This window comes from Microcaecilia unicolor, chromosome 14 (assembly GCF_901765095.1).
Source record: "Microcaecilia unicolor chromosome 14, aMicUni1.1, whole genome shotgun sequence".
NCBI classification, from domain to species: Eukaryota; Metazoa; Chordata; class Amphibia; order Gymnophiona; family Siphonopidae; genus Microcaecilia; species Microcaecilia unicolor.
The window spans coordinates 8910225-8923891 of record NC_044044.1 but is presented as its reverse complement, the minus strand read 5'-3'; the positions used below and the strand labels follow the sequence as shown (position 1 = coordinate 8923891).

Below are 13667 nucleotides of genomic sequence, written 5' to 3'. Positions count from 1 at the left end.
TCCTTGATGTCAGAAGAAGGCGGAACACAGTGAAGGGAAGGCTAGAGACGTCGGGAGCGCCGCCTCCTTCCCTGATGCTGCGCTGCCGGAACCGCCACCACGGAGGTAAATTTAAAAAGAAAAAAAAAGAAAAGGGATGTTGGGGGAGGGCGAGCGAGGTGAGCATGGTGCGGCGGCGCCCCCCAGAGGGAAGCGCCCCCCTGCCATGCTTACCTCGCTTACCGGGTTAGCACGGCCCTGTCCATCGCAGTGGTATGCAGGTCCCTGGGGTGGGGGGGGAGGTATGTGTGTGTCAGCGGAGGCATAGCAAAGGGAAATGGGATTTGATATACCGCCTTTCTGAGGTTTTTGCAACTTTATTCAAAGCGGTTTACATATATTCAGGTACTTATTTTGTACCAGGGGCAATGGAGGGTTAAGTGACTTGCCCAGAGTCACAAACTCATCTCTTCACAGATGGGTAGTGATACATGTGTACCAATTTATCTCTTAGGTTACTATCCTGCTTATTTTCGAAGGAGAAGGCTGACCATCTTCCGACACAAATCGGGAGATGGCCGGCCTTCTCCTGAACCCGGCCAAATCTGTATAATAGAAAGCCGATTTTGGCTGGCTTCAACTGCTTTCCGTCGCAGGGCCGGCCAAAGTTAAAGGGGGCCGTGTCAGCAGGGTACCGAAGGCGGGATGGGGGCGTGGCTACAAGATGGCCGGCTTTGGACGATAATGTGCCTTCTCACCTCGGCTCTGGCCCCCACTACCGTTGGTTCAGATACGCCCCTGCTTGGTCAATTTATTTTTAGGACCAAGCCTCAAAAAAGTGCCCCAACTGACCAGATCACCACCGGAGGAAATTGGGGATCACCTCCCCTTACTCCCCCAGTGGTCACCAACCCCCTCCCACCCCCCCAAAAATAAACATTTTTGTGCCAGACTCTATGCCAGCCTCAAATGTCATACCCAGCTCCATCACATACAGGCTCATTTTCAAAGCACTTAGCCTCCCAAAGTTCCATAGAAACCTATGGAACTTAGCCTCCCAAAGTGCTTTGAAAATATGCCTCATAGTAACATAGTAACATAGTAGATGACGGCAGAAAAAGACCTGCACGGTCCATCCAGTCTGCCCAACAAGATAAACTCATATGTGCTACTTTTTGTGTATACCTTACCTTGATTTGTACCTGTCCTTTTCAGGGCACAGACCGTATAAGTCTGCCCAGCACTATCCCCGCCTCCCAACCACCAGTCCCGCCTCCCACCACCGGCTCTGGCACAGACCGTATAAGTCTGCCCAGCACCATTCCCGCCTCCCGCCACCGGCTGTGCCACCCAATCTCGGCTAAGCTCCTTAGGATCTATTCCATCACAGCAGTATGCAGGTCCCTGGAGCAGTTTTTAGTGGGTACTGCAGTGCACTTCAGGCAGGCAGACCCAGGCCCATCCCCCCCTACCTGTTACACTTGTGATGGTAAATGGGAGCCCTCCAAAACCCACCCGAAACCCACAGTACCCACATGTAGGTGCCCCCCTTTACCCTTTAAGGGCTATGGTAGTGTTGTACAGTTGTGGGTAGTGGAGTTTGGAGGGCTCAGCACCCAAGGTAAGGGAGCTATGCACCTGGGAGCAATTTGTGAAGTCCACTGCAGTGCCCCATAGGGTGCCTGGTTGGTGTCCTGGCATGTGAGGGGGACCAGTGCACTACAAATGCTGGCTCCTCCCACGACCAAATGGCTTGGATTTGGCCAGGTTTCAGATGGCCGCCATTAGTTTCCATTATCAGCAAAAACCAATGGCGGTGATCTCTAACGCCGGCGATCTCTAAGGCCGGCCCAAATGTTGAGATTTCGCCGGCCCCGACCGTATTATCAAAACGAAAGATGGCCAGCCATCTTGTTTTGATAATGCGGTCGGGTATGCCGCTTTACAAGGCCGGCCTTAGAGATGGCCGGCCCCGTTTGATTATGCCCCTCCATGTATGTGTACATTTGGTGTAATTCCCCTGGACTACAGGGTTATTCTTATTGTACCTCACTTAGAATCTGAATTGGAACTTAGTGGTCTGTAAGAACTAGGGCTTTTTTTGAGGGGGTACTGAGTACCAGCATCTTTTCCATTGTCTGCTAAAATTGACCCATGGTCCCCAAGTTGTAATGAAAGAGCTCAGGCTCTACACACCAATTCTGCCTTGTCATAGATTCTGTGACTGGTTGCAGGGGGCCTGGCTATTGTGGGGTGGGTCCCTCAGTGATCACCCCATCCCTGAAGGGTGGCCTGGCATTTGAGTACCAACACCTTTTTCGATAGAAAATGCTTGAGCACCCCCAATATTGAGAGAATTCCTTGTATGTGTCCAGGGAGGAGTTATTTCCATTGGGCTTAGCACCCCCAATAATTTTGGCTCCTATGCTGGTAACTACATAGGATAGGATAGAATTCCCTCCTTAATATTAATAAAAATGCCGTGAGTAATAAGACTGTGCCTCTGGTGCTGTCGGTTCAGACTTTGTGAGACTCTACTACTTGGGAATTGAGAGCTGTATCTCTGTGCATAAAGTAGAAAATCTTGGTATAGTAAGTCCAGCTCTGAAAAAAAATGGCAATGGTAAAATCTGGAGGATTGTCAATGAAAAAATATTTTAATGAGTTTGCAACCCTAAGTTGCAGGGCCTCCGGGGAGGGCGGGGGGTGAAGCAGGATTCCCTGAGCCCAGCCTCCAAGGGGGTCCCCGGTGCTGGGGTCTGTCTCTTTGCTGCTCGTGTGTGTTGGGACCCAGGTGATTGCGTTAACACAAAACCCCTGATCCCGGCACACAGGAGCAGGAGAGTGGCAGAGCGAGGGTGGAGCAGACACAGGAAGGTAAGGGGCAGGGTGGTGGTGGTGATGACTTGAGTGGAGGAGGCATGGGGCAGTGGCGGCCTGAGGGGTGTGGTGGCGGCCTGAGGGGTGTGGTGGCGGCTGTGGCCCGGAGGGGTACGGCAGTGGCGGCAGTTGCTCTGCTCCGGGCCTGGTTCTGTCTCTTAGCAGCCTTCTAAGCTGGGGTTGTAGTGTGTTACTCTGTTTATTGCTATTGGCCTGCAGGAATGATTCTATGATGCACCAGAATGAGTAACGGGTTGTATGTGCTGGATTAGGATGTGTTTCTATTGATTACTGGGATATAGTATGGGGATTGTGGTACACTGAACTAGAGTATAGGATACAGGGTTTGCAGTCTAGTGCATGGTATGTTGCAGTGTTAGTCACTGGGGTGTAGGGTCTAGGCAGGGGCGGACTGACAGTGATCTGGATCCTTGGGCAATAAGGGTCAAGGACCCCTAACTACCTAACAAAAGTGATTAAACTAAATGGAGGCTAGGGGAGAGTGGGCCCCTACTGCCGTGGGCCTTTGGGCACTGGCCTATTGTCCCATAAAGTCCACCCCTGGGTCTAGGTCATTGTACACAAGACTAAAATGAATCATGTCAGTCATCGGGATACAGGGTGGAAAGTGTAGTGTGCCAGATTGGAGTATGGGGCAGGGTTCTGGAATGCTGCGCTGGAGTGAAGTGTTTTTATTACTTGAACTTGGGATTTTGAAGTATTCTGACTAAAGAATTGGGAGGGGGACAATAAAAACACTTAAATATCTAGCAGGATTCAGTAAAGTACTGGAAAGATGCTATTTCAATGAACTAAAAGCTCAAAGATAAGGTGTCATCATATGAAGTTGAAGGATGGGAAGCTCAGAGTAAGAAATCCTTCTTTATTGAGAAGATGATAGATGCCTGGAACACCTTCCCATCAGAGGTGGAGGAAACCAAAACACTGACACAATTCAAGCATACTTGGATGATGACCAAGGCAAAGAACTAAATGACTGGAGATTGCACAGAGGGGCAGAATCTATAAATAGCAGCGAATATTTGGCACTCAACACTGTTCTATAAAGGGAGCTTCGAGATGAGCGCTTTTCATAGAATAGCATTGAGCACTGCATTTGACGCTCAACTTTGGGTGGGAGGACTTACGCTAGCTGAAATCCGGTGTAAATCCTGGTACACAAGTTGGGCGCAGATTCCCGCTATTCTGTTAATACTGCGCACATCTTTTATGAACACCCCTGACCTGCCCATGCCGTGGCCATGTCCCTTTTGCATTGATCATGATCCAGTTTAGGTGTCCATTGTTACAGAATAGCGTGTAGCCAGATTGGCACCCAAATCATAATTAGTGCCAATTAAGTGCTCGTTAGCTCAACTAACTAATTAACTAATTATTTTGGGCTCTGATCTGGGATCTGCGCCCAATTTTGGGTGGCCTTTATAGAATCCAGGAGAGAGTCCACCAGTAGCGTAGCCAGAGTTCAATTTTTAGATGGGCCTGGAGGTGGACTGGGTGGGCACAAGCCTCGCATTTCCTCCCCACTCGCTACCACCCCCCGCCTGCCGCCGCTGCATTTCCTCTCCATCCGCCCGCCGCATTTCCTCTCCACCCGCTACCCCCCCCCCACCCCCCCACCGAGACAGCCCCCTGCACATGGTCAGTTCTGGTATGGGAGGCAGGATGGAGACCTGCTGCCTGGATTGGTCAAACACATTTGCAATATGTAAAATTGTTTTATTAAGCTGTTATTTAAAATTTTAAAAAACAACCACAACAGAATACTTTGTGTGATTTTGTCATATCCTCAATGGAGGGAATCAAAGACAAAACGTCCTCAGGTAGGAAGAGGTCAATTCAAGATAAACAGCCTGTGGAATTTATTGGAATTACAGATGCACTAGGAGTAAAATTGGGATTGGTTCAGTCCATCTCTTATGACTTAAAGCCACAAGGCTGAATTCAGAAGTTAAAGAGCTCCCCTTAGCAGTAATCACAGACTGTGCTGGAGGAAGCCTCACCTACTTTCTGTGCCAACTCCTTTTTGCTTTTGGTTTTCAGGTATCTAATCTTTGTCATGACAATGTCCACCCTGGTTGTCCTGAACTGCGTTGTGGTCCTGAACGTCTCCCTGAGGACACCAACCTCCCACAGCATGTCACGAAAGATCAAACATGTAAGAGGGAGAAGACAGGAAGGGTCACCAGAGCCTGGTGCTAAGCTGTAGCTCCTATAATGTGTCAGAAGTTTGCAATAGTCCCTTGTCTGGCCTTCTTTCTGCCATAGGTGTTTCTTGAAGTCCTCCCTGTGTACTTGGGAATGCATCTGCAGCCCTCTGATGACCCCTGTGATATTTCACAGCCGAGGAGACGGAGCTCTTTTGGAATCATGCTGAAAGCTGAGGAATATATCCTGAAGAAACCAAGAAGCGAGCTCATGTTTGAGTGGCTGAAATGCAGATACGGGCTAAACAGTGCTTTTTCAGATAAGTATGGTGAGATGCTCTAGTACTACTTCCTAGATCCCAGATATGGTGAGTTATTCCCCTTTGAACTACACACTAAGAATAGCCAAGTGTTCCCCATTCCATCTGCACTTCTATAAAGGAAACATCCATGCTAGCAATAGCCCCATTCCTGTTCACGTAGGTGCTAATTTTTAAAGTACATAGACTTACAAAGTTACATAGAAAATGAGCCTCCACACCTCCATTCCAGTGTGCTCTGGGTTTCTGTTTCTTTTTGTCTTATTTGGAACATCAGGATGACTTCTTGCTGAGTGTTTCGGAATCCATACTTTTCCCTTCAAAGCACTCTTCCCCTTGCCAGTTTAGGGTTGCCACCAGGCTAGTTCTTGGTCACCCTGGCAAGTTTTCTTGAATTGAGGCCCAGTGTTCAGCAGAACCTTCTAATGCATGTGCTAGTTTTCTGCTAACTGCCGGCCTTCAGATCAATAGGCTCTCCCTCACCCCCACCATTTCCCATGCCATGTGAACTCTTCTTTGTAGAAGAAGGGTTACTGCTGGCAGCAGCAGCAGTGCATTATAATGGCACATGGGTCACAACTGAGTCAGCATATGCTTTGTTTGCAGGCCTTGCTTCCTATTGGGAAGTCAAGAAGGGGTAGGGCTCAATCTCTAGCCTGTGCTCCTCAACAGTGTATGCTTGCTATGGCAGCTGCTGCCACAGTGAAGCCTTGGACAGGCCCCTGTTTCAACAAGGACAGTTCCATGGGGGAAGAGAGATTGGGGTGTGGTTTATAAATGTATTAAAGATGAAGATTAAGACTGCTTTTCTCGTTTTAAAAGTTGTCAACCCTATCCAAGTTGGACATCAGCATGTTCCCATTTCTTCTCCCTCCCTAAGCTAGACCCCAACACTCTGTTCTTTCTCAGAGGACATATAGTTCTCAGAAACAGGTGACTTCATCTGATGGAACCTGGGCCAAAGAAACCAGACAAATTAGATCCCAACTTCTCACAAATAATCTGCAGCAGGTAGTTTAGTCTATGATCTTACCATTAAGGCAGTTGACTACCGTAATATTTGTTATCTGTAGTTGTCTATGTGGTTATTGAAGCAGCTGCAGATCTTACAAAATGTTTCTGGACAATTGGTATTAGGAGGATGATGTTGGGAGAAGGCTTACCCGTTTTTTAATCCACCTGCATTGGCCTGCTCATTAAAGCCCAGATTTTATTCAAGCTTTCGATTTTTCCATTCAAAAGTTTTCATGGTATGACACTTTCATATATTGTGAATTTCATTCAGTTGACAATGGGGCTCATTTTCGAAGCACTTAGACTTGTAAGTCTAAGTGCTTTAAAAATATGCCTCTATCCAGCTTATAATTGAAAAAGAAAACGCCTATATTGCGACCCAAATCGGGAGATAGACGTTTATCTCACAAAAACGAATAAAGCGGTATAATCGAAAGCCGAATTTGGACGTTTTCAACTGCACTCCGTCGCGGATGCGGACAAAGTTGATGGGGGCGTGTCAAAGGCATGATGAAGGCGGAACTGGGGCGTGGTTATCGGCCGATCAGAGATAGGCGCCTTTCGCCGATAATGGAAAAAAATATGCGTTTTTAGCGAGAATTTAGGGCACTTTTCCTGGACCCTGTTTTTCCACGAATAGGGCCCCAAAAAGTGCCCTAAATGACCAGATGACCACTGGAGGGAGTCGGGGATGACCTCCCCTGACTCCCCCAGTGGTCACAAACCCCCTCCCACCACAAAAATATGCCGCTTCACAACTTTTTATGTTCACCCTCAAATGTCATACCCACCTCCTCCCTGGCAGCAGTATGCAGGTCACTGGAGCAGTTATTAGGGGGTGCAGTGGACGTCAGGCAGGTAGACCCAGGCCCATCCCCCCCCCACCTGTTACACTTGTGCTGGTAAATGGGAGCCCTCCACACCGCCCCCCAAACCCACTGTACCCACATGTAGGTGCCCCCCTTCACCCCTTAGGGCTATAGTAATGGTGTAGACTTGTGGGCGGTGGGTTTTGAGGGGGATTTGGGGGGCTCAACACCCAAGGGAAGCTCTTTTACCTTTTTTTTTTGTAAAAGTGCCCCCTAGGGTGCCCGGTTGGTGTCCTGGCATGTGAGGGGGACCAGTGCACTACGAATCCTGGCCCCTCCCACGAACAAATGCCTTGGATTTATTCGTTTTTGAGCTGGGCGCTTTCATTTTCCATTATCACTGAAAAACAAAAACGCCCAGCTCACAAATTGTCGAATAAAACATGGACGTCTATTTTTTTCGAAAATACGGTTCGGTCCGCCCCTTCACGGACCCGTTCTCGGAGATAAACGTCCATGGAGATAGACGTTTTCGTTCGATTATGCCCCTCCACGTCTTCTAGAGTGAGTAGATCAGCTCACAAAATATAAATTAATTTTTCTCTCAATTAAGAATTTTTCACATAAAGGGCCCATGAAAATCCCCAGAACCATTTAAGAACTATACCATACAAATACTCCCCAGGATAGACCAGGGAATTTAGAAGGAAATATTAATTTGCAACTTGGGTGAGGAGTGTGGTAGCCATGTTAGTCCACTCTTAAGGTTATCAATAGAAATCAAACAAAATAAAACATGGAAAAGAAAATAAGATGATACCTTTTTATTGGACATAACTTAATACATTTCTTGATTAGCTTTCGAAGGTTGCCCTTCGTCAGATCGGAAATAAGCAAATGTGCTAGCTGACAGTGTATATAAGTGAAAACCTTCAAGCATTACTATGACAGTCTGACAGGGTGGGAGGATGGGGGTGGGTAGGAGGTATGCATGGGGACATCAAAGCATATCATTGATATTCTAACAGGATGGGTGTGGATAGGTGAGGGGTGGAGAGAAATACAGCTTTATGGTTTATAATGGGCTAGGAACCCCAGATCCTTGTTAAGTCCTTTCTGTTGGGTGTTAAAATATTCAATCATTCTGACTTCAAAGGTCTTACGTTCTAGTATGGTTCTAAAGTTACCTTTCAGGATTCTCACTGTGAAGTCACTAGTACAGTGTCCTGGTCCTGTAAAATGCTGACCAACAGGCGTGGGAGCCCTACTGGCACCAGTATTGTTCATGTGATGTCTATGTCTTGGGTGAGAGAGGGACAACAATAGCTAGGAGCTCTTAACATATACAGTACTCAATACAGTATGTAGAAGTCACAAAGTAGGCAAATGTACATCACATCTGAATTATACTGAGCAAGCTCAGACGAAGAAACTGACTGGCAGCGTTTTGCATTTCCTCAGAAAGTCAGTGTAGACATATTTATGTTTCAATCTTTTTATTAATAACAAAATACCTTAACAACATCCGTCATCTTAGTACTCCAAATAGTCAGTATCGTGATACATTTGACAAATGCCAAAGAACTTCAACCATCATCAACACATTTTTGTTTTAATCCCCCAAACAATCCCACCCCCTATCCTCCCCTCCCTTTCTTTTACTTTCACCCTCTCTCGGACCAGTAAAAATGACTCAGTGAATATCATTAAAACCAGTCACATCTAGCTTGAAGTAAATTAGCCGAATTAAAAAATGTACAAATACATTCCCAGATGTCTCATTTTATGAAATCCTACCCCTACAAATAGTAAGGAAATCACCCCTAAGGACGGTCCTTCTTATACACACAACCTAATGCCTCCCACTCCCTTCCTCCCCCCCCCCCCCCCCCCCCCCCCCGCTCCTGTGCCATGCCATGCCAGACACTAAGAGTTTAAGACTCTGCTTCACGCCATTGCCATCAGGGAATCCCAAAACGGGGACCAAATACGACAAAAATCATCACCTTTAGACGAGGCTAAATCACCCACACCCCTGCTTTCCAAGGAACAAAGAAAAATCATCCTGGAACGCCAATTGGAAAGCACTGGATAATCAGTGGTTATCCACAAATGAAGGATGACTTTCTTACCTACTAGAACAGCCTTTTTAAGAAATGGCTTTAAACCCTTTGGTGATGATTGCGACAAATGAAATTTATCAAACAACAGTGCTGGTCTCAGAAATCTTTACTAAGATTTGAAGCAGTATATATTGTATATACAGTAATGCCCTGTACACTGGTCAAACCAAAAAGAGTTTGTACCAGCTCCAGCTAATTCAGAGTGCTGCAGCACGACCGATAGAAGGCTGCAAGTGGTGTGACCACATCACCACCTTCCTGCAAGACCTACACTGGCTACCAGTATCTTACAGGGCTAAATTTAACACTCTGTGTTTGATTTTCAAGGTCCCAAGATAAAATGGGCCAGAGTGTTTAAAGAAAAAGCTAGCCCCTTACACACATTTGAGACCTCTAAGGTCCTCTCAAGGATCATCACTGTCACAAAACACCTAGCCACCCTCCTGGGCTACTCTTGCGGCCACTTAGAGGGTCTATCCCCAGCATAGCTCAGGTCCGCCTGTACCTGCCACTTGTGCTCTATGCTAGCACTCTCCTCCCACAGACTGGGTTCCTACTGTGTCTGGGCAAGCCTCCCGCTCTCAAATTTTCCCCTAGGTTACTGGGGGCCACACTCCCAGTGGTCCCACAGTTCCCAGAAAGCACTCACATATCCAACACACAAACCACCAGGATTCTTTATCAGTGCAGACAGGCAGAGGCAATAAACAATTGTTTATTGTCTTAAAAAATATATTGAACAGTGAACAAAAAATGTGCAATCAGCAAACAATAACAGGTAACGGAAATATGGATCAATTATAACACTAACTAAACATTGGTATACTGTCTAAACAGTACCTGGAAAGATCAGAATATATAACTATGCACAGAGCCTCAGTAAAGAGATCTGTCTCTCTTTTCTCCCTGGCTAAGACTGAAGGCAAAACCAGTACACTCTAAAGGAAAAGAGCTCCTGGGCCAATCAGAGCCCAGTCAACAAGATTTAAAAGTATCCTGCTGCTTGCTCCCTGCGTGTGTTAAAGAAAAAGAACATTCAGTTCCCTGTAACAGCTTTACAGCAAAGAAATACCACCTGCTGGCCAAATAGGAGAAATACACTTCAGGACATAATTAAGGCAGGAAAATATCCAATACATTTTACAGGCTTAAAACAGTTTCTACAGTCCGCCTCTGGACAAAAAACATCTTAAATGATTTTTCTAATCTTAACACCCGCGGGAGGTGGTGGAGATGAAAATGGTAATGGAATTCAAAAATGTGTGGGATAAACATAAAGGAATCCTGTTCAGAAGGAATTGATCCTCAGAAGCTTAGCGGAGATTGGGTGGCAGCACCAGCGATGTGAGGCAGGGCTAGTGCTGGGCAGACTTCTACACTCTGTGCCCTGAAAATGGCAGATACAAATCAAGGTCAGGTATACACATAAAGTAGCACATATGTGTTTATCTTGCTGGGCAGACTGGATGGACCGTACAGGTCTTTCTCTGCCATCATCTACTGTGTTACCATGTAACATCTCTGAAAACATACTATTTGAGACTTGCATACTCTACTAACATGACCTAATGGCCTTCCTTTTTTGTTTTGCTTGGGATTCTTTTTGCTCCGCTCGTCGGCATTCTGGCTTATGACCTCGGGTTTAGTACTCTGTTCACCCCTCCCACCCTTAGGTTTTCTTTTTTTTTTTCCTCAATAATCTAAATGTCATGTTGTCAGATTTGTCTACCCCCTAATTTTGATTAATTTTATTAACCATAAACAGCACAGATTTGCTGAAATATATGACATATCAAATAAACATTTAACGTAATGCCTGCCCTAGACCATGTTGGTCCTGGTGTATCCCCATGCCAGTCAGGTTTTCAGGATATCCTCAATGAACATGCAGGAAGAGATTTGCATAAGATGGAGGCAATGTACCCAAATCAATCTCATGCATATGCATTGTGGATATGATGAAAACCTGACTGGCAAGAGGGTACTCCAGGACCGGCTTGGGAAACACTGCCCTAGACCACTTGCTGCTGCTTCCTCTGCCTTATTTGGGTCAGTTCAGTTCCCACTGTCTCCTCCCCTTCTTAATCTGTATGAGCTTGTCTTTACCCTCCTTCCAGACCACCCAGGACAATGTCTCCACTTTTCTTCTGGCTCAAATGGTTGATTGTTGCAAACTCTGCCCTCCATGTCACAGGGTAGAGGCTTTCAAGGAATAGATCAGCCTGTGAGGTCAAAGGACCATGTGCAGAGAGTCCTTGTGGAACCTCATTAGCATATGTATTCAGGTCAGTACAGGTCCAAAAGCTGGGTCCATGTAGAAACAACACAGTTGCTCATGTATAGGGCCAGCATTGCCCAGGTCTGCTGAGAAGGGGGTGGACATATGGAAGACTCCTAATACAGGTTATTCGAACCAGACAGCAGAGTAGGCAGATCAAATGGGCAGACTGAGTAGACAAAGGTGGGGGGGGGGGGGGGGTCCTTTTCTGCCAACATCTTCTGTTTCTGCTAAGACGTCTACCTTATAGATTCCTTTCCCCTATCCAGCACAGCAGCTCAGGGACGTATCCTTTGGTCTAATCATTTGTTCTTCCTATTTTCTGACCAGTGGATGGCACCGATGTGGATGGCACCGATATGGAGATCACCACCACCCTTTATAAGAACCTGGCACTATGTGCACCGGCCATCAAGGAATGCGTGGAGGCTTGCAACTTCATTGCTGAAAGCACTAAAGAACAGAACAGTGTGGATGCTGTATGTATTATTGTATGTTTCAACTGTTGGAGACTGCTTAGGATGATTGGTCACCAGGAAGTAGTAGTAGTAGTAGTAGGAAAGCAGTATATAAATTATTAGAAATAAATGAGAAGGAGAACAAAGTATGTAACGTCCATCTGATACTGGGAAAAGGAAAGAGGCTTAAAATTGTTGTCTTTGGGAACTGAATGATGGAATGTGATAGTACAGAAATAAGGTGTATTTAAGAACATAAAATGTACGATGATGGATGACAGCAAATATCCATTAAGCCCAGCATCCTATCTTCAACAGTGGCCATTCCAAATCATCAGGATATACCCAACCAATCCCAAAGACTAGATGCATTCCTTGTTGCTAATTCCCAAGGATATATGCAGTGGTTTTCCCAAGTCTACCTGTATTTACCAAACTTTGTAAACAGCTTGGCTGGACCCCCTATAGGTGGTATATCACATGTAAATAAAACTAGAATTTCCTCCAGAAAATTGTCCAAACCTGTTTTAATCTAATAGATTGAGGAGGGAGGGGCAGGCAGGAGGGTCTCAGTGCTGGGGGCAGAGAGATCTTAATAGTGGATTAGCAGAGTATATTGCAGGGCAGGAAGTCCATTTGCTACAGCTTGTGTAGGGGTCTAACAGTCACAGAGTCTGTTCTTCCCTTCCTCAGGAAATGCTGAACTGGAAACTGATTGGGAAAGTCATCGATAAGATCTGTTTCTGGGCTGCCCTCTTGCTGTTCACCATTGGGACTCTTGCCATCTTTCTCAATGGACATTTCAACACAGTGCCTGAGTACCCCTTCCCTGGGGATAGCAAGCGCTACTTACCAGAATGAGACCCATTCAGTCTTGGGAAGGGTAAGAATCTGACTCCTCGCCAACTCAAGCATCAGCTTCAAATTACGATATTTGTATCTGCTCAAAACACAGCAGCCAGACTGATATTTGGTAAATCGCGATTCGATAGTGCCAAACCCCTCAGAGAAAAACTGCACTGGCTTCCAATCAAAGAATGCATTACCTTCAAAATCTGCACTCTGGTCCACGAAATTATCTACGGCCAAGTCCCAGGATACATGACAGACCTCATAGACCTACCACTCTGAAACGTAACCAGATCATCTCGAACGTACCTAAACCTTCACTACCCAAACTGCAAAGGACTTAAATACAAAGCAACCTATGCATCCACCTTCTCCTGTATAAGCACACAACTATGGAGCGCATTGCTAAAAGCTGTGAAAACAACCTACGACCACCTAAACTTCAGGAAAGCACTAAAAACCAACCTGTTCAAAACCCACTGACCCAACATAAACACTTACACTCCTCAACACAGCAAAACCAAAGCTAGTAATGGACACTATATATCCTTTCCTCTCCTCTATCCCCATTGTACCAGAAACACATGTACCTTTATTCAATCACAATATCATCATGTATTTGTTTCACTACCGGAATTGGCAAATGCCTTTACGGTACTATGTAAGCCACATTGAGCCTGCAAAAAGGTGGGAAAATGTGGGATACAAATGTTACAAATAAATAAATAAAAATACCAAATACAAATCAAGGTCAGGTATACATATAAAGTAGCACATATGAGTTTATCTTGT

General features: G+C 45.9%; 1 protein-coding gene across 3 annotated transcripts in view; it reads left to right on the top strand.

Moving 5' to 3' along the window:
• CHRNE (cholinergic receptor nicotinic epsilon subunit) overlaps nt 1-13041 on the top strand; it is a 47074-nt gene extending 34033 nt beyond the window's left edge. For 2 of the 3 annotated variants that reach the window (XM_030187964.1, XM_030187962.1), the window contains 4 exons: nt 4921-5035; nt 5146-5353; nt 11899-12047; nt 12720-13041. In XM_030187964.1, coding sequence (XP_030043824.1) covers nt 4921-5035; nt 5146-5353; nt 11899-12047; nt 12720-12887 — 640 coding nt within the window. In that variant the 3' untranslated portion in view covers nt 12888-13041. The remainder of the gene's footprint in view (nt 1-4920; nt 5036-5145; nt 5354-11898; nt 12048-12719) is intronic. The other variant, XM_030187963.1, reaches the window with a different exon arrangement.
• The last annotated feature ends 626 nt before the right edge of the window (nt 13042-13667 follow it).